Source organism: Perognathus longimembris, unplaced genomic scaffold, assembly GCF_023159225.1.
Source record: "Perognathus longimembris pacificus isolate PPM17 unplaced genomic scaffold, ASM2315922v1 HiC_scaffold_5499, whole genome shotgun sequence".
Classification (NCBI taxonomy): Eukaryota; Metazoa; Chordata; class Mammalia; order Rodentia; family Heteromyidae; genus Perognathus; species Perognathus longimembris.
The window spans coordinates 100,973-124,738 of record NW_025960932.1 but is presented as its reverse complement, the minus strand read 5'-3'; the positions used below and the strand labels follow the sequence as shown (position 1 = coordinate 124,738).

The 23,766-nt window shown below is 48.6% G+C and overlaps 1 protein-coding gene across 3 annotated transcripts in view; it reads left to right on the top strand.

Annotated features, from left to right (window-relative positions):
* Positions 1–2,394: 2,394 nt before the first annotated feature.
* Positions 2,395–23,766, top strand: part of LOC125345313 (fibroblast growth factor receptor 2) — an 81,821-nt gene continuing 60,449 nt past the window's right edge. Inside the window, exons 1-3 of one of the 3 annotated variants that reach the window (XM_048337541.1) lie at positions 2,395–2,833; positions 3,842–3,919; positions 19,562–19,731. In XM_048337541.1, coding sequence (XP_048193498.1) covers positions 2,818–2,833; positions 3,842–3,919; positions 19,562–19,731 — 264 coding nt within the window. In that variant the 5' untranslated portion in view covers positions 2,395–2,817. The remainder of the gene's footprint in view (positions 2,834–3,841; positions 3,920–19,561; positions 19,732–23,766) is intronic. The other 2 variants (XM_048337540.1, XM_048337539.1) reach the window with 2 other exon arrangements.

Sequence of the window (23,766 nt, the reverse complement as noted above, 5' to 3'; positions counted from 1 at the left end):
GCGCCCAGCTTATTTTTCAAATCTTTTTGAAAAAAACATTCCTCATGTTCCCCTCCACCCCCCGCCCCCCAGGCCACACCTCAGCCCTCCTACCTACCTACGCCTCCTACGTAGTTGAGATTACAGGTGTACACCGCTGTCCCCCCCCCCCCCCCGCCCCGGCCCCAAAGATCTTTCAAACTTCACTTGCTTCACGTGGCCTATGTGGCTGCATTTCGGTGGAGGCCGCTCCAACTGTCTCACGCAGAGAGTGGCTGCAAAACCTGGAAAGGCAAGCTTGGAAATGTTTTAGGCTTGCAGGCTCTAGGGTCTCTCTGTCGCAACTCCTCAACTCTGCCCTTGTCACAGCCCCAGACAATATATTATCCAATGGAGATGGCCTTGCTCCAAGAAAACTTTGTTTACCAAAGCAAGCTATGGCTGGCTTGGCCCGTGGGCATAGTTTTTCAGCTCTGGCTGTGGATTCACCCCTCACCCACCATTTATTTTCAGCCCTGTTCTCCTCTCCACGTTCAGGCCCGCCCCCTCCCCCCCCCCACGTGCTTTATATGGGGTGTGGAATTTCTACTCATTTTTCCATCGCCTACTCCACAGCAGAAGGCTCCCCCCCCCCCGCCCGCCCCCAGGGCGGGGACGACGTGTCTTGTGTCCTGTGGCTTTCCCAGCATCCACAGTGGAGGTTGGCCTATGGTAGGTGTTCAGTAAATAGTGACTGAGTGAGAAAAACAAACTTTGCAAACACGACTGGCTTGTCCCTTGGCTCCTTTCCACCCTTCTTTTGGGGGAGTGTCTTCAGTTCCATTCAGCGGGGTGTTGTCTTCCTTTTGTGTGTGGCTGTCTTTATGTACTGTTTCACATCTGGGCTCCTCTTGGCTTGTGTGCCTTTGGAGGACCCCTTTTGGGAAGCCCTGGCTGCGTCCCCCCCCTCCACCCCCCCGTGTTGACTGTTTGGGGGGATGGGGGTGGGGGTGCGTTAGAACAGATGCTTCCCACATAGTGGGGCTCAGCGTTATTTTTTTCAGTCATGCGGGAGGTTTGTTCTTTGGAGTCCGTTCTGGGCAGAACAATCGCCTTGTGATGCACTGCCGGCTTTGGATTCAGCCCAGTGCTGGGGAAGGAAGCTTTGTTTTCTGGGCCCGGGACCCAGTGTACCAGCCGCGGCCTTCCCCTGGGGCGCGCCAGCCGCTTCCCGGCCCCTCGCAGCCGGCGTGCCTTGCCACCCCGCTGTTCCCCTTTGGGGAGGTTGTGGGTGCCATCCTGCCTTGCATATTTGGGGACTGTCATGGTGCTCCATGGGGGGCTGCCTTTGCCCCTGGTAGAAGTGGGAGACACAGAGACACCCCCCCCCCCCCAACCAGAACCCTCTGTCTGGGCACTGAGGATTCTCCTCAGGGAACCAGGACACATTCATAAGGAACATGTCCATCCAAGGAACTGAGGAGGGAGGGGGTCAGCTGTCTGTGGGAGTGGGGGGTTGGGGGGGGATCCACTTTACTTCCGGCCAGGAGACTCACGTAAGGGCTGCTTGATTCGCTTCTGCATGGTAGAAGCCCCTGCTCAGCTATAAGGCAGTTTACTTTGGGTGGTAAGAGCTCTAGGCATCTATTATTGTGAGAGAAACGGTATGTCCCAATCACCTAGCTCGGGGCTGAATCTCCTGACCAGTGCGGTACTGATCTGAACTGGATAGCTCAGGAAAAGGCTAGAAGGGAAAGAGTTCTGTTAGACGGGGTCCATTCGCTTCTCTGGAATTGGAGACGTTTTCATATTGAGAAACCCGGTTTTGTGGCAGATCAAGTGTGGCACACACAAGGAAATGTGCATTGTGTGTGAATGAGGGGCATACGTATTGATGTTGAGTGTCAAATGTGCAAAACTCAATTACTTCCAAGTAAATGGCGTAGAGTTGGGCGCTGGTGGCTCATGCCTGTAATCCTAGTTACTTAGGAAGCGGAGATCTGAGGATCGTGGTTTGAAACCACCCCAGGCAGGAAAGTCTGTGAGTCTCTTATCTCCTATTAAACCACCACAAAACTGGAAGCGGTGCTGTGGCTCAAAGTGATAGAGGGCTAGCTTTGAGCAAAAGGAGCTCAGAGACAGCACCCACCCAGGCCCTGATGCGTTCAAGCCCCAGGACCAACACACATGCACACGCACACGCACACGCACACGCACACACACACACACGTGCGCACAGGGTGGCACAATACAAGGATTTCCCAGGAATTACCCACACGAGCAGACTTCAGATAGGCAAGGACTTAAACCGAGTCTGGTGGGACATCTTCCGTGCTGGGTTTCGGTGGATTTTCAAGACCGGCACAGCTTCGGCTGGGTGCTTTCTCTGATTGCTGCTTTTGATGCCCAGTTGTTTTACGTTGTGCCAGGCTGGTTCTTGGCTCACAGGGGTATGGGGAGCCATGGCCAGAAACCTTCCGGGGGGCCATTTGCAAAACAAGAACAGCTTCTCCTGGGAATGAATGGGCCTCCACTGACCTTTGTTGGACATTCTCTCCTCTCCCTCCTTCCTATCTGTCTCTGTCTTCTCTCCCCCACCTCTCTGCAGAGACACCATCCAAATACCAAACCTCTCAAGCAGAAGTTTACGTGGCTGCGCCAGGGGAGTCTCTAGAGTTACGCTGCCCGTTGAAAGATGCCGCCGTGATCAGTTGGACTAAGGATGGGGTACACTTGGGGCCCAACAATAGGACAGTGCTTATTGGGGAGTACTTGCAGATAAAAGGCGCCACACCTAGAGACTCCGGCCTCTATGCTTGTACTGCAGCTAGGACTGTAGACAGTGGATCTTGGTACTTCATGGTGAATGTCACAGGTGAGTTGGCCTCTCGGCGCCACGCTCTCTCTTTTCTGTAGCCATTTTCTGGTTAGAATGTTTATTTGCTTATCTGTTTGCCAAGTGAAATCAAGAGTGTGGTCTGTGAATTGGCCAGAAGGGCTACCTACTTTAGTTTTTTTATTATTATCGGTTTATTTATTTATGGAGAGGCAAGGGTGTAGGGTGGGGTGATCCTCCTGCTTCCGACTTCCCTCCTTTAGTGCTGGGATTACAGGTGGGTGCCACCACCCCTGGCTGATGGGTGTTTTTGCAACTCTGTCCTGAGACCTGGTGCACCAGACATGCTAGTCTTTACCAACAACAGGGACCTCATGTTGCCAGATAGCATTTTCTTATTAAGAGAACACACTTTCGAGGTAAAAACAATCCGCCTCCTCTCCTTCACTCCCCCCTGCTCCTGACAGTTCCTGGTATCTAGAGTATAGGATTGAAATTCCGGAGTTTGAGTTCTTTATTAAAATTCTGTGTTTCTGTGAGGGGACCCACAGGCCCCTTCCCCTCGTGTGGCCGAGTCTAATTCTGCTGCTAGAACGTTCATCAACAATCACAAGGGCCACACAGGAACTGAGTTTCGTTAGGGATGAATTATTTTCTTCGAAGGGGGCTCCCAAAGGCCAAAAAGTTACGTTGACAGGAGAGAAAAAAAAAAATCTTTGGATATCACACAGTCAGTAAGTTTGTCAGGGACCTGAAGACTGTACGGAGCTCAAAATTCCGTTCTGGTCTGCCCAGTTTTACTGTATGTTTCAGTAATGTGAAAGTGAAAACACAGAGTCATGAGAGACCAACTGTCAGCAAAGACACTTGAAGCCCTTAGTGACCATCTTAACCCTGGGCTGGTGCTTGCAGAAGGGCTCTGGTGCAGGTGGCCCCGCCCCTGGCACAGGTGGCCCCGCCCCTGGCACAGGTGGCCCCGCCCCCAGGTACAGAGTCCCGCCCCCTGGCTTTGCACCCACATTCACGGATGTGTTCTTTTGACTGTAGATACCATCTCATCGGGAGACGATGAAGACGACACTGATGGCTCTGAAGATTTTGTCAGTGACAACAGTAACAACAAAAGTGAGTAGCCGCCTGCCTCGGAAGGTCCCCAGGCCAGGAGCATAGAGGGGCGTCCTGACTGTCACCCCTGTCACCCTGGGCCCCACCAGGCTGTGCCCCCCCATCCCTTGCTGTTCCCCACGGTGTCGCCACCCCAGCTTTCCAACCTGAGAATAAACCAGGACTGCTGTCCACCCTTCTCTGCTGCTTTGTCTTCCTTTCTTCTCGTGTCCGTGATTCTCTTTCCCAAGCCGTGGCTCTGTTCTGTCCTTGGATTCCCTTTTCCCTTCGCCTTCTCACGGTCGAGACGCTGGGCCGAGGAGGGGTGGGGGAGGGTGACCTTCACTTTGCCTGTTGGAGGCGGTGGACGGTGAACGCCGACCCTTGAGGCCGGTGTGAGTCGCCTCTCCAGGGTGGGCCGCCAGGATTTGAGTGACTTCACCACTAAACAGCTGCTCATTTAACGCCCGTGCTTCCATTTCTTCAGCTGTCCAGGGGCAGGTGGGGGGGCTAACGTTACTATTTTCTGGGTTGTTCTAAGAGTAAAATGACGTCTCTTTGTGCAGCACTGGGAACAGTGTTACACTGAGAGCCAGTGGTTCATGCCAATAATCCTATTGACTTAGGAGGCTGTGATATGGAGGGTCACAGTTGGAACTGAGCAAGGCAGAAAGGTCTGTGAGACTCCCAACTCCAACACAACCAGCAAAAAAAGCAGAGCAAGAGGTATGATCAAGGGTCAGAGCACCAACGGTGAGCAAGCAAGCCTCGGGACAAGGTCCCCGAGTTCAGCGTGTGGAATGGGCAAAGATAAGATAAATGACAAAAGTAAAAATCCAGCCTTAGTTCCCTTCTCTAATGGCATGACTATTTTTTTAATTTAATTTATTTATTAATTGAACACAAATTTTTTTGACAAGGTGTTGTGCAAAAAGGGTGCAGTTACATAGTAGGGCAGTGTGTACATTTTCTTGTGATATCTTACGCCCTGTTTTTCTTTCCCTTCTCTAGGTCAGGTAGACATATATACAATATACAATGTATCAAGAACATAGACAGTAGCCAGGTGGCCACGCCCAAGAAAGTTCGCCTAGGGCTTTAAATGTAATGTCGAGATTAGACCATGTGTCGACAGTAGTCTTATATGAACGTACATACATAGCTTTTGAGCTATTGTATTCCACTGAGAGGTCGATTTTTGACCTTTATATGTTGAGTAGTTGTTTGGTTTTAGGTACATACTGTTGGGAGGCTGCCCCAATCCTGTGGGAAATACCATTTGACAAGCAGTTTTTGGTTTCACAGACCTGGTCTCTACTGTCTCTCCGTCTCCCTTTGTTAACAGTCATATATCAGGGAGATCATGCCCCTTTGTTTTCTGTGTTCTAGGCTTGTCTCGCTTAACATTATTTGTTCGAGTTCTGACCATTTCCCTGCGAATAACAATATTTCACCATTCCTAATCGCTATGTAGTATTCCATTGTGTATAGGTACCATATTTTTTGGATCCATTCGTCTGTGGAGGGGCATCTGGGTTGTTTCCATATTTTGGCTATTGTGAATTGTGCCGCGATAAACATGGAAGTACAAATGTCTTTTTGATATCTTGGGGTTTGGTGTTTAGGATAGATGCCTAGGAGTGGTATGGCTGGGTCATAGGGTAGGTCTATATTGAGCTTTTTGAGAAACCTCCATACTGTTCTCCAAAGTGGTTGTACTAATTTGCACTCCCACCAGCAATGGAGAAGGGCTCCTCTTTCCCCGCACCTCCTCCAGCATTTGTTGTTGCCTGAGTTCAGAGTATAGGCCTCTAATGGCATGACTATTAATGGTCACTGGTCTTTGCTCACATGGTGTAATCTATGCGTTCTCAAAAGGAGTTTCACCAATGAATGAGGAGGAGGCCTAACTAATAAGACAGCTACTTGTAGAATGAGACCGTAGCTTCAAAAGTGGAGTGTTTTTCGGGCTGTTAAAGGTTCCCGGCAACATGAAGAGGAAAGAAGGATTTCCTCCTTCTTGTAACCACCCACGCTCAGTTCCTTCTGCTGTCCACATTCCCGTGAGTGTGGCACGTTGGTGAGCGCTGATGAGCCTCCATTGGCAGAGCACTGTGGCCCACATTGACATTAGGGCTGTCTCTTGGTGTGCCTGGCTCTCCTGCAGGTGTAGACCAAGAGATGACGCAGTGTATCTGCCATTGCAGAATCTCGCTAAGTAGTTTGGCAGCTCGAAACCCCTCCGCTGGGCCACTTCCTCGGGTTTTCCCTCCTGCCCCATAACTCTTGGCCACCACCGAACTTCTTACCATCTTTGTAGTTTTGCCTTTTCCAGAATCTTCCTCCTTTTTAGACCGGCTTCTTGCGGTGACATTTCTTCTGTGTGTCTCTTACCCGAGAGCTCTTTGCATAACACTGCGTAGCGTGTGTGTGTGTGTGTGTGTGTGTGTGTGTGTGTGTGTGTGTGTGTGTGTCATGGTTTACGTGTGGACAGCCTGCTTGCTTCCATGTTTTGGAAGCTGCCACAAACCTCTGTGTGTAGGTTTTGGTTTAGGGGTTACATTTTCAGCTCTTTTGGAGTGAGAGGCTGTAGTGTTCACACTGTGGGAAGCTGTTGTAGTCATCAGCCGTGAGGGAGAGTTCCTGTTCCTGCCTGGACTCAGCAGCCTCTGGTGTTGTCAGTGTTCTGGCTTTTGGCCACTCTACAAGGTGTGAGGTGGTTTCTTGTTTTAATTTGCATTTCCTTCATGACGTAGGGGGTGAAACATCTTTTTATTTGCTTAATTGCCAGGTGTACGTACATCTTCTTTGTTGAGGAGGTGAAAGGCTTCTGGTTTGCTTTTTATTGGGTTGTTTGTTTTCTTATTGTTAAGTTTGAGAGTACTCTGTATATTTTGGGTGTGTATTATTATTTATTTATTTTGCAAATATGTTCTCCCAGTCTCTGGCTTGTTTTTATTCTTTTGGCAGTGTATTTTACACAGGAAAAAGCCATTAACTGCTGTCAAGTCTAGCTTATCAATCCAGTCATGGGTTGCCCCTTTGGTGTGGCATTCTGAAAGTCAAAGCAAGGTCATATCTGTCTCCATGTAGCTCATAGGAGCTTTATAGCTTTGTGTTTCATATTTAGATCACAATTGGGATCTATTTCAAGTTAATTTTTAGAACATTTCTGTCTAGATTAATTTTTGTTCTTTTGGCCTTTTGTTGTCCAGTTGTTCTGTAACTCTTTGTTGAAAAAGGCTATTGTTCAGCTTAGGTTGTGTGTGTGTGCGTGTGTGTAGCACAGAGCATGGGTGCTGTCTTTAGTTTTTTTCACTCAAGGTTGGCACTCTACTCCTTGAGCCACACCTCCACTTCTACCATTTTGGTGGTTAATTGGATTATATAAGACAGACTTTTCTTTCCAGGCTTGTCTTCGAACCTGGATCCTCGGGTCTCAGCCTCCTGAGTAGCTAGGATTATAGGTGTGAGCCACTAGCACCTGGCCTATCCCAGAGCATCTTAAAGGAAGAAGAGAAAAATAGATGGTAGGCAGGCACCTGATCTGGGATAGATGTGGCATATGACTTTGTCCCCGAGTCTCCCGGCAGTGTGAGCAAAGAAGGAGAATAGTTTGATCTGAGTAGCACGAGGAAGCTTAGAGCAGTGGTTCTCAAACTGCTGTCCCCACCTGGCAGCCTAGAAAGGCAGGTTCTGGGACCTCGTCGAGGTAGAAGCTCCGTGGAGGTTTAGAAACACACTGAAGTGTGATAGCCGCCCAGGGACATGGCGAAGGGGATTAGTTCTCCATTAACTGCCTTGTTTGTGCGGATGGAAGTGTCTAAAGCTGTGACCAGCCCCGGCCTTCTCAAGGGCTGTTTAATAATCAAACACCCACACTTGTGCAGTTCTTTGGCTCCTGGGAGGCGGAGGTGATGATGCGGAGGGCCTGGGGTGGTGGCCTCTGGCTCACTCAGGGCCACCAGTAACCCAGAGAGGCAGAAGGAGAGCAGTCGGTCTTGATGTGTTGATCGGGACGGTGACTCAGTAACGTAGGGGGGTACGTGCTGGCCCTGTTGCCTTTGGACGCCGGGCCCCAGTGGGGGTGGGCTGGGGTTGGGGGGGAGGATGTTTGGGGAGTGGTTACTGGCTTGGAGGGGCCCTGGGGACATTGCTGGGGACATCAGGTTCTAGCAGCAGCTGTGGAGCGTGGTTTCCCCTGGTGGTCAGGAGCCCTGCGGACCCTGCACGAGTCCACGTGACGCCCCCCCCCCCCCCCCCCCAATGCAACAGCGTGTCTAGGTTATGTCGTGAGCCGGCCGGCCGAGCACACAGACTCTCCTCTGCCGATTCGGGGCGCGCTGGTGGGCCTCAGTGGGGCTGCCCGTCCCCCCCCTCCCCCCGCCCTGCCAGCAGCTATACCCACGAGCCCGGCAGAGTCCATCAGCCCCCGGCCAGCGCAGCTTTTGCTGTGGTTTTGCCTTGCAACCAGCCAGGGCTTTTGGTAATTAGCTCTCAAGTGACACCGCGTCTGCCCCCGACATGGACGCTGTGCCACGATTAAGGGCCGGGGTTAGCTGTACCAGGCAGATTCTGCTGTCGGATGGTGCCTGTGTTGGGCGCCTGTGAAATACTAGACGCTATTTAAAGTGATAGCAGTTCTTAACTGGCTACTTGGCCCCTGCCATCTGCTAGTGTGATTAGGCGGGTCTGATTCACAGGTGCAGCCCAGGGCGGCCAAGATTAAGCAGCTGTGGCCCGTGTGGACAGAGGAATGCCACGGGCCCGGGGGTAATTGGCAGGGCGGGAACGGGGAGAAACAATTTGTTGCCACCTCCATTGTCAAATGCCTGACCCGATCACTTGGGGGGAAAAAAATCGCAGAAGCGCCGAATTCTTTGCATTTTCAACCACCTGGAAACACCCGAGTGTCCAGATGGATTCCTTTGGTGCCTCCTGATTGTCTGGAAATGCCATGAGGGTTGTGCTAGACTGTTTGTCTTGAGTAAAGCTAACAAATGACACTCCTGTGACCCTGTGTGACATTCTTGGGCTTTGCTAGGGTGACCGCCCCCTCCCCCTTTGGGTTGAGACATTGTGTGTTTAGTTCTTGTCCAAGCTTGAACATCATATTGCCGGTTATTTTTTTTCTGCCGGTATGGTAGATGATCACTTATCTAATTTTAGTGGTTCAAAACAACATTTTTTTGCCTGGTGGAGGTCCTCTTAGATTCTGTACAGAGCACAGAAAACACAGGAGCCCAATACAGGGGTAAAAATAAGAATTAGCCAGGGCTCACTGGCTCACATCTGTAATCTTAGCTATTCAGGTGGCTGAGATCAGAGGATCAAGGTTTGAAACCATCCAAGCAGCAAAGTCTTTGGGATGCTTCTCTCCAATTAACTATCAAAAGGGCAGAAGTGGAACTGTGACTCAGGTGGTAGAGCGCCAGCCTTGAGCAAAGCGGAACAAGGCAAAACAAAACAAAACAAAGCATAAGTAAGGGACATTCCACAGGCCCTGAGTTCAAGTCCTAATACCAGCACAAACAAAAACAAATGAGAATTAAAGGGCCACACTGGGATTTGATCCCTAATACTGCAAGTTTTTTTTTTTAAAGGAATTAGATAGTATTGCTTAAGTTCCTCTAAGATGTTCAATTCATTTATACCCAAGTCAAGCTGGCCATGTTGGCCCAAGCTGTTGTCCTTCATACTTAGGCCTTAGAGACTGAGGGACTGCTGTTGAAGAGACTCCATCGCACCTCATGACTGGGATGGTTGATTCTTGATGGGTATCCCAACCATGGGGAAGCTTGGCTAAGTGCAATGCTATGTGCTTGTCACTCCCAGTGACATGGGAAGAGACTGTACCTCAAAGATAACTGAAATCCATAGAGGATCGAGCTAAGGCTCCAGTAGAGCTCTGGTGTAGCAAACTTGAGGCCCTGAATTCAGTACCTAGTATGGGGTTGGGTCATAGGTGTGAGTTTTTCCTGTTTTCCTTGTTTAAATACATGTTCATTTCCTTTGATGGCACTGAAGTTTGAACTCAGGGCCTTGTGCTTGCTAAGAAAGAGCTCTACACATTTGAACCACGTTCCTAGCTCTTTGTATTTTATTTTTGTCTTTTTTTTTTTTTTTTTTTTTTTGCTGGTGCTGGGACTTGAATCCATAGCCCTGTGCTTTCACCCATTTCTCTGCCATTTCAGCCACACATTTACTCCCAGCTTTTTTTTTTTAAAGCAGTTTAAGTTTTATTGACCTAGTTTTTTTTTTTTTAAAACAACAACATTAAATTTAAGGTCACACCTCTTAAATTTGTTGTACTCTGTGCAGATTGTGTGGAGCATGAAGAGATACAAATTAGTCCATGTCTCCCCCAAATTTATTAGAGTACAGAATCATCTTCACAAATGCACATATAAAATTCTTAGGAAGATGGATCAGGGCTGTCCAGGTTTTCCAAGACACTTTCCAAAGTGATTCAAGGCACAGTATGTAGACACGTCGTGTGAATATACACCTTCTAGTCTTTGTGCCTCCAATACAGCCCAGCAAAGATGTGGATTCATCACTTATAAAGCTAAATAGACTCAATGAGGTTCTGTTTCTTGAATGAAACACCATAGACCTATAAATATGCAGGTAACTGCTCCAAAATATGGAGAATACGAATATAGCACTTCCAAAACACAAACACAAAAGAATGGTGTAAATCTAGAAGTGTTTGAATGCTTCCATTTTGGACAATTAAGAAACCTACACAAGTCTATTCCCCTAAGCTCATGTATCACTAGTCTCTACTAAGGAAAATGAATTCTCAAAACTAATATGGCTTACGGTGCTTCAAATTTCACTACGTAAAAACTTAGAGAGGGACTGGGAATGTGGTTTAGAGGTAGAGCGCTTGCCTAGCATGCATGAAGCCCTGGGTTCGATTCCTCAGTACCACATAAACAGAAAAAGCCCAAAGTGGCACTGTGACCCAAGTGGCAGAGTGCTAGCCTTGAGCAAAAACAAGCCAGAGACAGTGCTCAGGCCCTGAGTTCAAGCCCCAATACTGGCAAACAAAAATCCCACCTAAGAGAGACCAACAATATTCAATAGCTTCAAAAAGATGGCTAAAGACGTCATTGTAATCAACTTTACCGACGTGCATCCAGGTCTGTTTTATATGCGAGGACAATACACGATAATTTCTTATAAAATGGCAAGTAAGGAGTAGATGGCAGGAGATGTAGGTGGGGAAGAGAATTCATGAAGTCCTTCTCTTCCGTCACTTTTGCTTCAGAATCATCAGTGAGCAACCACTTCCCTTCTGCTGGTTATTTGGAGATAGAGTCTATGTGGGGGATGATGGGCTTGGCCTGGCTCCAAACTATGAGCTTCAGATCTCAGCCTCTGGAGTAGCTAGGGTTATAGGCCCAAGCCACCAGTGCCTGGCTCACTCATTTGATTTGCACACCCATGTTCTGCAGTATCCAGGTTGCGCCTAACTCTTGCACATTTTACCTGACTTAGCTAGAGAGTGGGCTCCTGTGGACTCCCTTGCTCATGCACTTGTTGAACGTCTACGTGTTCTCTCCCGGCATTGTGTGTGTGGGGGCTCATGAGTCTCAGTAGCAGGCCTGCTTTTCCCAGTAGACAGCTTGAATGTGGGAACTCGCCTGGATGTGCACTGAATATTGAATACCTGGGGAAATGGCAGGCCTTTTATGAATCTCCCTAACGCTAGAGCTGTGTTCGGTTCTGTGCGGTACATTAAGAGAAGCAGTTGGTGTTTCCCAAAGTATGCACCTTGGAACTCTAGTTTAGAAATACTTGTCTATCAAAAGTGCGGTCTTTTGAGACATATTTGGCAAACACTGCAAACTGAGGCGTCCTGCTGTAAAACATCTGTTTAATCTCCTTCTGCAGGCCTTTTCCAAACGTAGTGGCCGTTAAGACCTCTTAAAAACATCCCATCTACTAGCGTGAACATGCATCGGAAAGCTCACGATGGTCTGGTTTGGGGGCTCTGCCCTCTCCCCACCTTTGAAGTCAAGTTCTTCTCTCAGATGCGAAGGGCATTCTTCGGTCATATTTCAGCAGCTGACTAGCTGATGACCTCACAGCTTGCCAGTGCTGGACGTTTCCCCCGAACAGAGCAATCCTTGATGTCATCGTAAGCCTGACTGCCAGGAAATAATGCAGCTCGCTATACACATGCCCTTCAGTGAAACACGCTGTCTTTGCATAGAGCGTTACGATCCCAAATGTTCATTTTTGAAATGGATCCAGGTCCAGGGTTTTGAAAGGTTGAGAATCTCTGAGCTAGCATAGGGAATTATACCTGCTCCATCCTTCTTCATTAGTTCCGGGGTATCTTAGTGGGTTAGCAGCAGCAAGTAAGAAGATTGTGTGCTTGATTGATTACATTTAAAAGTGATTGATGAAACTGGGCACTGGTGGCTCACGCCTGTAGCCCTAGCTACTCCGGAGGCTGAGATCTAAGGATCATGGTTTGAAGCCGGCCAGGGCAGGCAAGGCCACGGGACTCTAGAATTCAATTACCCACAATGACAAAAAGCCAGAAGTGGAGCTGTGGTTGTGATTTAAGTGGTGGAGTTCTGGCCTTGAGCAAAAAAAAAAAAAAGCCCAGGGACAGTGCCCAGGCCCCGAGTTCAGTTGCCCCTCCCCGCCCCCTTTCTGCTCTCCCTCCTAAAAGTAAATGGCTCTCAAAGAGTCTGAGATTTAGCTCTTGGAAAGATTGTGACTGACAAAAAGTTTGGGACTTTTGCTCAACAAGACAGCTAGCTAGCTGGATCTGGATTCTGGCTGCTGAAAAGGGTTCTGGTTTTTTTTAAGTGAAGATGGCAGACATGGTAATTTTCTATTTTGGTTCCATTCCTGTTGACTTAGCCAGGTGTTCCTTACTCCATGTCAGAGAGAAAGGCAACTCCCCCCCCCCCCCCCCCACTTCTTTTGGAAACAACTAGGGAAAACAAAGGCAATAATTGGCTTGAGACTCCAAACGCATTTCATCGATGAGCCTGCTGATAACAGATTTTAGCTACCTTTGTTCTAATTGAGATTTTTTTTTTTACCTTGTAGAGGTGGTAGGTAAGTTGGCAGATACAACATTTTTTTTTTTCCTTTGAAAGTTGTGTTCAAGTTTCTAGGACTTGCAAGGAACCAAAAACAAAACAAAACAGAGAAAGCACAGCATTTGGGAATGCTTCCTCATGAACGCTCGTCAGTACGTGGCTTCTGTGGGTTCTGCTGTTGGAGTGGTCACCAATCAGACAGCTTCTCCTGGGCCTCTCCCCATCAGACCCCCGCAGCCCCAGTCCCGGCCCGGCTGGAGGGTTTTGCTTTGAAGGCAGATCCTGGGAATTCTCCCTGGGTAATGGGGCGGCCTCCCCGGAGGTCAACAAGTCATTTTACTTGGGGGTGGTGGATCCAAGGCCCCAGTGGTCAGCAAGTTGTAGTCTGGGTGAGAGTCCTCAAGCAAAACCACAGGAAGGTCTTCTCCTCACACCTCTGCCCAGCTCCATGCGGTGCCAGCTTTGTGTGCTCAGTGGCTGGCAAACCCAAAACAGAGGAGGCGGTCTAAGGCAGGGAGGGGGACATTTTTCCCCACCAGGGGTCAGGGCGTTTGAATGTCCTGATTAGTGGTATTTTTAAAAGCCCTAATTATAGACTTAAGACAGAGGCCTTAGTGGGGCTTTAGGGAGTTTGGGAGACTTAATCTGGGAGCTGAAACAGGCCGTGGTTTACTTTTTTTTATTTTTACTTTTGCATCAATAAAAATACATTTGGCAGTCATCAGCGTCCACGGCCCACATAAATCTTGTACTTTTGACTTAATGACTATGGGAGAGTTCACAGGGCAGCTTGGAGTGGTTGACAGAGCACCGCTTAGGGAGCTGGAGACTTGGGGCTCGCTTTAGCCCAGCCTCTGGCTGTGTGACCTTGATCAAATCACTTAACCTTTCTGGGTGACATTGATGACATCAGCCATCGGGCCAGATGGTCACTGAGGTCACTTTTGGTACAGTGTTGTAATATGATTCCATGTTTTCCTTTTAGAACATGAGGCTGATGCTTTCTTTGTGTGTGTGTGTGTGTGTGTGTGTGTGTGTGTGTGTGTGTGTGTGTGTGTGGTGAGAAAGAGAGAAGAGAGGAAGGAAAGGAGAGAGAGACAGAGAGAAAGAGAGACACACAGAGGAGGCTTTAAATCTTAGTTGTCAGTATTGGGAGATAGAAAGGTTTTTATGTAGGCAGGTTCAGCAGCCTATGATTTCCCATTAAGGTTAAATTATAGGGGTGAACCCCCCCTCCCTACAATCCTGCCATTTGTTGACACAGTCAAGATCTGCCTAGCACATAGGTGCCTAAAAAGAATGTTAGACCTGGAAGGGACCTTATCAGTAAAACTAAACAAAACAAAAACACTTCTCATTTTCTAGCTAAAGCTTTGTAATAGTCATCCATCTACCCATCTACACACTGATCCATCCATCCATCTAACCACACACCTACCCGTTCGTCCGTCCATCCATCCCTGTCTCTTTGAGTGCCTATTCTATAGGCAAATGGCAAGTCAGGCCTGTAGTGCTCACCACTCTGCTGGTCAGACAGCACGAGATCGCTTCCGGGACAGAGATGGCTTGATGTGGAAGCACGCAACAGAAACGAGGAGGCAGCCCAGAGAAGGAAGGCTTTGCCATGGGTGAGGATGGTCAGTGAGTGCCACGTTCTACTGTGTTCAAGTATAGTTCAAATACTCAGCATCCTCACTAGTGGGGAATCACACTACACTAAACCTTGGTTGATGGAATTTGACTTTTTTTTTTTATTATTGTGGTGGAGTCTTAACGCTTCTTTAAAATGTACTCATGATTCGTATTGGGTGACTAAGAGAATGTTGTTGCTTTGCTACTTATGATATCCGAGCCAGAGGGACCCCACCTGTCCTCACGGCTCACTTGTGAACTTCACACTTGCCGTAGTGTACCGCCAACTCGTGTGTCCCGGTTCCTCTTTGTCGCAAAGTGACTTTATTCCCGCTAACATGATACTAAGAGTGGTAGACAGCATATGACATAGAAGCTTGATCTCCAGCTTGATCTCCACTTGATCTCCAACAACTGGATATGCCTTGTTTATACACATTCACCCTTCCAAGGCTGTGGAGTAAACAGGTAGAGTGACCATCAACTAAGGGGCATGGGTTGTCTCTGCTTTTGAACATCTTTCATTTGTTCTGACAATTCGAATCTTCTCCGAATGAAAGCTGTTAAAGCTGCTCCCGGCCTCTTCAAGGAAGAGGCCTCCTTTGGTTGATCTGTCTAAGGTACTGGGGCCCATGTTTCTTCTTCTTTGGGGTTCTTCACATTCGCTTCCATGCGTTTAGGCTCTGGGAATGGCAGGGAATATTACGGCACACACGGAACCAGGTGTGGTGGTGCACACCTGTAAACCTAGCCCTTAGGAGGCTGAGGCAGGAGGATGATGAGTTTGAGCCCAGTCTGGGCTACACAGGGAGTTTGAAGGCTGGTTTATGGATATGTTATTTTTTCTAGGTCCAGGTCTATAAAACTAGTTTATCTCAGGAGGAGCCATTGGAAAACAATAAAATCATCTCTTCTATCCGGCATCGTGTTTGTTAAAAAGGAAATATGCTTGCCATCTTAAAGGGAGAGTCAGTGGCCATTGTCATGCCTGTGTGACGGGAGAATTCACGAGAGGAGTCCTGGTCAGCCAAATGGGACTCCAACCACACAAGGGGCAGCTGGTCACTGGTCTCCAGGGCACCTCAAAACACTTGGCTCCTTTTCCGTTCGGCCATGGACAAGCGACAGGTCTTGAGGGAGGGTAAAATTCACTGTTGAGCTCTAGCCCCGTAGGCGATCTGCTCCTCCTCTGGGGATGCGATTTCATGGCCTCCCATCATCCACCTCGGGTGTCGGGGAACGAGATGAGGAGTTGGCACCCGCGCCCGGAGACATGGCTTCTATCTATTTTGCCACAAGCAGAGTTTGGAGATAGGGAAGTTGCACCCCAGGGAAGTGGCTACCTGCCAGAAATGTCAGGGAAATGCTTCCACCCTTAAACGATTGTTCCTTCGGGACAAAGGCTCTGGTGGTCAGTGAGCTGCGGCCCTGTACGGCTCAGAGCGTTGCAGAACGCCATCCTCGTGTAGTCCAGGGAAAGTAGAAAAGAACAGCATTCCTGGTTCCTTAAGCCAAATCCTACTTTTGACATCTTAAAGGACATTAAAAAAAAAAAAAAAGTCTGGCTTAATGGTTCGTAAGCACGCATCTGTTGATTTCCTTTATGTTGCGAAGAAAGGGCAATTCCAGAGGATCAGCTCAGCCGTAATTGATGCTATCTGAAAGGGTTACTGCATTAATATTTAGCTAATTCATGTGAATAGGCTATTGTGTTTACTTAAACAAATGGCCTGGGTGCAGACACCTGACAGCATGAGGTATGCTTTTCATTTAGGGCAGATTTGTTAAGTCTTTGTGTGGTAACAAAGCTCATAATTTATTTTGTGCTCTCAATGGCTTCTTTTCAGTGACTGTGGATGGATGTTTCTAAGTAGGAGCTTTTAAAATGAAAGATTATTGAAATTGTTTCAATGGATGTCAGGCCCTGGGGAGCTTGTGGATAAATAGAAATCCAGTACTGCCCAGTGACCTCTCAGAAGAATAGGTGTGTGGTATATGGGCGTGTGAGACCGGGAGCCAGCGGCTCCCCACTGGCGACCCTCGGGAATGCAACTGGATTCATAGGAATCCTTCTTCCCTTGGACTCCTTTCCGCCCGTCATCTTCCCTCCGTGCTTCCTTTCTCATTATTCTCCATGATGACCAACTAGGATATTGCCTCTCTATGCACAGTCTTGGGTGTCTGGAGATGCCAGGTAAATCCTACCACCCGGATACTTGGATGTGCAGGGCATAAAGACCATCCAGAGCCTTTGCTCGGAAAGTTCAGCTCCGCCAAGCAATGGTGGCTCATGCCTGAAACCCTGACAACTCTGGGAGGCTGGGATCTGAGGATCGCCGTTTGAAGCCATCCTTGGCAGGAAAAGTCTGTGAGCGTCCTATGTTCAATTAACAACCCAAAAAGCCAGAAGTGGAGCTGTGGCTCAAGGGGTAGAGCAAAAAAGCTCAGGGGCAGTGCCCAGGCCCTGAGTTCAAGTCCCAGGACCAGCACATGTGCGCACACACAGAAATGAAAAGCAAGGGAGGGAGGGAGGGAGGGAGGGAGGGAAGGAAGGAAGGAAGGAAGGAAGGAAGGAAGGAAGGAAGGAAAGGAAGGAAGGAAGGAAGGAAGGAAGGAAGGAAGGAAGGAAGGAAGGAAGGGACAGGAACCTCCTCGGTGTCTACCTGCGCCTTCAGTGGGCTTTGTGAGTGAGTTTTGAGCAGGTGGTGGGATGGAGGCCGTCATTCCCATTGCAGCTTGAGGGAGTGGACTCCAAGGCGGGGGGAGGGGGGGTCGTCCTTTCCCTGACTTCCACGTACACCGAGGCTACACGCCTGCCTGGGAGCCCCTTACCTCTGCTTTGGGGAGTGCTGGTGTGACTGTGAGTTTGACCCTCATGAAAGTGGCACAGTTATAGTCAGTTTTCTAGAATGTTCCAGGCCCTGTTGACAGATCCCTTAAGGGAAAGTATGGGGTTTGGGTTACCAGTTTGCTCACGCTCCCACAGAAACAGAAGTGTAAAATGGTAGTCCCCGATTTTCATGGACGTTCAGGGCAATAATGAAGGAGGAAGTGTGGTCTTTGTTCAGACCCCTTGTTTTGGACTTCTGTCTTGAATGTCACATTGGTTGAAGGTATAGGTCCTAATCACCCTTTGGGGAAACTATTCCTGTTTCTCCTCCTCCTCCTCTTCCTCCCCCTCCCCTCTTCCTCCTCCTCCTCCCTCCCTCCTTTCCGCCTTCTCTACCACTTGATCCACACCTCCACTTTCGGCATTGTGCTGGTTAATTGGAGATAAGTCTCACAGACTTTTTGGTGTGGGCTAGCTTTGAATGGCTTCTTTTTAGTGCTGGGAAAAATGGGGCTGGAACAAGTGAGCTCTCTCCTGAATCAGATTGGTTTGCTTTAAACAGCGGACTGCACCTCTTCTGAGCCTTGTGGTTTTGGATAGATTTTTGTTTTTGTTTTCACCACTCGGTGCCTCAGTTTTCCCAGCCGTTAACGGTGATTATCGTAGTGCTGTTCTCATTGGGTTGTTGTCAGGATTAACGTGTCAAACACGTCGAGCTCTTACTTAGAGTAATGCATGGCAGACAAGAAATACTCCACCCGTAATGGTCACTAGCAATTATTAGCAAGTGTGAACGGTTTGTAGCAGTATTCTGGGCAGGTTCTGTGACTCCCATTTATAATGCATACTTCACTTAGGGATTTCAAAACTTGCCTTCTTTCTTGGGCTTAAAAAAAAAAAATTCACTTGTAGCCAAGTGCTGGTGACTCACACCTGTAATTCTAGCTACTCAGGAGACTGAGATGTGAGGATCGCAACCCAAAGCCAGCCTGGGCAGGAAAGTCCATGAGACTCTAAACTCTAGTTAACCACTAGAAAACCAGAAGTGGAGCTGTGGCTCAAAGTGGTAGAGCGCTAGCCTTGAGCAAAAAGAGCGTAAGGACAGCGCCCAGGCCTTGAGTTTAAGCCCCAGGACCAGCCCCTCCCCCCAAAAAAACAAAATCACTTATGACAGTGAGGTCATAACTTTACCTACCATTGAACTGTTATGTCATCATCGTAGGTTTGGGGTGTGATTCGGGCGTTCATAACAACCACTGGAGAGAAAATACTTTTCTTTCACCTAAGAAATGAGGATACTTTTTTTTTTTTTGGCCAGTCCTGGGGCTTGGACTCAGGGCCTGAGCACTGTCCCTGGCTTCTTTTTGCTCAAGGCCAGCACTCTGCCACTTGAGCCACAGCGCCCCTTCTGGCCGTTTTCTGTATATGTGGTGCTGGGGAATTGAACCCAGGGCCTCGTGTATACAAGGCAAGCACTCTTGCCACTAGGCCATATCCCCAGCCCTGAGGATACGTTTTGTGATGTGGTCTTAGAGTCTTGTCATGTAAAGTGCTGGGAAATGAAAGCCCCCCTGCGCCCCCCCCCCCCATGATCGGATGATAATTTCTACAACTGACGATTGCCCTTTCGAACCTCTGATGGACGGATCGGCGTGGTGGTTCAAGACAGCCGGTTCTCCCTAGTGCGCAGGCAATCATTGAATGGGTGTGGCCATCTCTAGTGAGGTAATTTTAGAGGACCGAGCCACTGTTACTGGGTTGCTGCGAGTAGAAAGTAGCTTTTTCAAACATGATTTGACATGAAATTATTTTCTGGCACCAGGAATGAGAGAGAGAGAGAGAGAGAGAGAGAGAGAGAGAGAGAGAGAGAGAGAGAGAGACCGCCTTGACTGTTCCTGTCCCTTGTTAATAGATATTATCCAATAAGCAGTCTCTCTGGAGACCTTCTGCTAGGCCAGCTGGACTAGACTTCTGAAAATATTTCCCCCCAATGTAAATATTATCCAAAGATTTCAGAAACATCAGGTCCTTTCATGGACAGTAAAGACGCGCGCGTGCCGTCTTGGAGTTTGTTCGTGCGATGAGACTGTCCACCCACATACATGATCTCCATGTTGCCTTCCGACGCAGGGGCCCCGTACTGGACCCACACGGACAAGATGGAGAAGAGACTGCACGCCGTCCCCGCGGCCAACACCGTGAAGTTCCGCTGTGCGGCCGGCGGCAGCCCCACCCCCACCCTGAGGTGGCTGAAAAACGGCAAGGAATTCAAGCAGGAGCACCGCATCGGGGGCTATAAGGTAGAGTCCCGCTTTTAAAGTAACTCTTATTTCTTGTCCAAAGTCCTCCAGAACTGGCAGGAGTGAGAAGGGATCTACTAAGGGGAAGGGAGGGGGAACAATTATCATCATTGATTGTGTCAGTGTTGAATAGTTAAAAAAAAACTCCCCCGGACTTGGATATAATTTGAAAGTACAATCCCCGTTGGTATTGTTCTTCATACGAGGAGAGTTTAATAACCGAAAGGTTGAAAGTTGAGGGTCTGTTTTCTATATGTTTTATGATCTGTACAACTTAAACTGGAGCAGGACTTGAAAAGCTTCAGTGTAGCTGTCCTTGCCAGAGCCGGATTGCATTACCAGGGATGGGACTTGGCTTCGACACCGGAGTGTGAGATGTTACCTAGTAACTGTGCACGGAGGCCGGCGGAGGGCCTCCGTCTCCATCCTCCTCAGTGCTTCTCCGGAGCCCAAGACGGGCGGCTCACACCTGCTATCCTAGCGACTCGAGGCGGAGGTCTGAGGGTTGGGGTTCAAAGCCAGCCTGGGCAAACAAACCCACGAGAGACTCCCATCCACCGCTAGTGAGCCAGCGAAAAGCCGGAAGTGGAAGTGTGGCTCTACAGCCTTGAACCAACAAGTTGAGTGATAACGCAAGGTTCTGAGTTCAGTACGGGCACCAAAAAGTCTGCCTTTTTGTAACGTTTAAATATTGACACCCAGAGGCCAGAACCCAGAGGGGGATGGGGAGCCAAAGGAAGCAGCTCCGCCCCCCTCCCCCCAAGTTTGGACTTGTCTCTTGTAGCCCCTCCTAGGGAGGGGAAACCAAAAGCACAGGGCTGATTCGTTCTTTAGTTCACTTGTTAGATGAAGTACTATGAGATTAGAATATTAAACCTTTTTTTTTAAAAAAAAAGGAAAAATAAAAATAGACAAAGGTCTTGTGAGATAGAAAGGAAAGAGGAAAGCAACCGAAACTGTGGTTTTGTTTCAACCACGAGATGCTAGTTGCAAGGTGCTGTGATCCATGTAGTTTCAAGGATTTACTTCAGTACAATTGAAGTGTAAGAATGGTCAGAATCCTGGTGGCTAATTAATTCTGGCAATTAAGACAGCCTTGTAAGGAAGTACAAAGACAGCCTGTGAGCCTCTGGAGACTCGTGGTCTCAAAATAAATGGGACCGGGACCGACATCATTATTATGGGTGAGGCGCCTTTTGCAAATCTGAATTAGTGATTACAGATATTGCTGGGAGGTGGGGGGGGGGGGGGGCTGCTTAATGAGGAGCCGCCGCTTGATTTTGAACAGGTGCAACTCCGTTTTAATTACTTACAACAACATTCTGCTCAACGAAGAGCGGCGCCTCTATTTAAAAAGCAACGCAAGGCCCGTTTTGCAGGTCCTCCAGCCTCTGTGAACACACACGTGTGACCGGAGTGATTTCGTCCGTTCATGTGTGAGCCCTTCCTGGAGGGACAGAGAAGCAGAATTTGAGTGAGAAGGGACAAAAATCAAAAGTGTATTTTGCTTTTAAAAAATTCCCACAATGCAAGGCAAAGTGGAGACGTGTACTTTAGATGGCACTGCTCCCGTTGGCGGTGACCTGGGCCCTGCTCCTTGCTGTGACCTCTCGGGCGTGGAAGGCAACTGTTGTTGCAGTGGGACCAGCGACCGGGGAGATGACTTGTCAAATGCAGATGCTTGCACAACCAGGTTTGTACAAGTGGACATTTATTTTGGGGACGCTGGTCACTTAGAAATTGCCTCCAGCTCCAGGGAGTTTGGGGGGAGTGGAAGAGGAAAGAAAGCACTGTCAACGTGTGGGAAAACATAGTTACCTAAAGCGCAATACCATGTGTTGAATCAGCTCCTGGTTTCTAGGCCAACACCCAAAGCTCCCAAACCTCCCCAGTTGTCCAGCTGCCAGGCTAGCCTGGTCTACTCAAGGCCCGACATCTCTGCCTGGGGCTTCATGGGGCAGCATTGGGGCGGGTGGGGATTGGGAGTATGGTCTTCATGGCAGGTTAACCCTCTATTATGGTCTCCATCGCGTCCATCGAGAGCTTTTGCTGGTCTGCTGTTTTGGTTGTGGCGCTGGAACTCAGGGCCCTGACGCTGTCTCTCAAGCTCTTTTGCTCAAGGCTAGCACGCTCCCACTTTGAGCCACAGCACCGCTTCCCGTTTTTTGAGTGGTTAATTGGAGATCAAGAGTCTTATGGGGACTTTCCTGCCCCAGGCTGGCTTTGAATTGAGACCCTCAGATCTCAGCCTCCAGAGTAGCTAGGATTACAGGAGCGAGTCATCAGCTCCGGGAATCTTTAGTGGGTTTTTTTTTGTTGTTGTTGTTGTTCTTTTTAAATGCTAGTCCTGGGACTTGAAAACTCAGGGCCTGGCTGCCTGTCCCTCTACCACTTGAGTCACAGCTCTACGTCTTGCTTTTTTGTGGTTAATTGGAGATACAAATCTCATGGAGTTTCCTGCCCCAGCAGGCTTCAAACCACATCCTCATCATCTCAGCCTCCCGAGTAGCCAGGTTTAACCCGCGGGTGCCTGGCTTCCTTAAGCTTTTAAAGAAATGTCGGTGAGGGCCTTTGGCTTGGGCCTGTGTTATCTACAGTTCCTGGTTTCTGTTTCCCCCAGGACTAAACTGAAACTCAGTGGAAGGTGTCAGGTCTGAGCCCCCCCCCCCCCCACGTCTGTCCCTCCTGTCCTTCATGAAGTTTTCCAAAGTAGAATTTTCCAGGAAGCAAAGACCTGAACCTTTCCACAAACACCATTTGTTATTTCTGCGATTTTTCCATTTTTCTCACATAAACCTGTCATCTCACTAACCTTGGAGTGCCTTCATGGTCCAGCCGTCGCTCCAGCTCGGTCTCCCTGTTTGTGGCTTGGTGGCCCCTGTCCATGGGGCTGGAATTGGTTTTGGAATGGCCTGCACCGGGAGCTGGGGAAGGGGGAAGGGAAAAGAAAAAAGTAAGATGAAATCAAAGACATTAAGAAACAGAGGCTCATTTTAATGTAAATGACCAGTGGAACTGCTCAGTTTTGTTTATGTGGGGACTCCTGCCGAGCCACATTTATGTGGTGGAGTTAAGTTATTCTGCTTCTTTTCAAGCTTGCATGCAGAGGTTCATTGGATGCTATTAACACAGTTAATATAGTAATAAAACTGGACATGAAATCTGACTGTACTTATTCCTGGCCTTTTCCCCTCTTGGACCAGACTGGGCTTTGAACTCGGGACCTCCTGTTTGCTAAGCAGGCACTCTTAGCACTTGAACCCCTATGCCGGTACCTTTTTTGCATTGGCAGTTTTCAAGGTAGGCTCTTCTTGCTTTTTATGCCTCAGCAAGCCTGGATTGCTGTTCTCCTATTTCTGCCTGGCTTTGTCATTGAGATGACAGGCAAGTACCACTGCACCCAGCCGTTAATTAAGATGGAGTCTGGGATTTTTATGTCTGGGCTGGCCTTGAAGCCCCGCCTACCAAGTAGCTAGGATTTACAGGCTTGAGCCACAGACCCAGCTTTCCCATGAGTGTTGACCAGGGATGAGTTGTTTAAGCTCTCTCTGCCTCAGACCCCCCCCTTCTCCCATCCCCCCCCTAAAGTGGAAAGATTGGGGAGGTGATATTGACAGCTGATCTGTGTGGCTGGAAGCGTAGTAACTTGCTGAGCCATCAGGCAGCATGTAAGATGTTTTGTCATCTTAAACATCATTTTTTTTTTGAGGGGGGTTGTTTTATATAGAGTTTAGCTTCATGGCTAGATATTTTATTAAGGTTCCAAACATTTATTGCGATGTAATGCAGAAAAGCAAGAAGATGACTGGAATAATTAATAGACGACCTCTATTCCAGTTCATTCTTGCTTTATGACTCAGGCCTCCAGGGTTCTTAAACACCATCTTTCACTTGCTTTTCAACGTACAAGATCACAGGCAGAGTGAGGTCCTGGGACAAAGGCTGTCTCGACATGGCTGTGAAATCAACACAGAAGCCCCTGGCTCCTTTGCGTGGCTGGATTCCATTGCTCAGGTGTGGTAGCGCACACTTGTA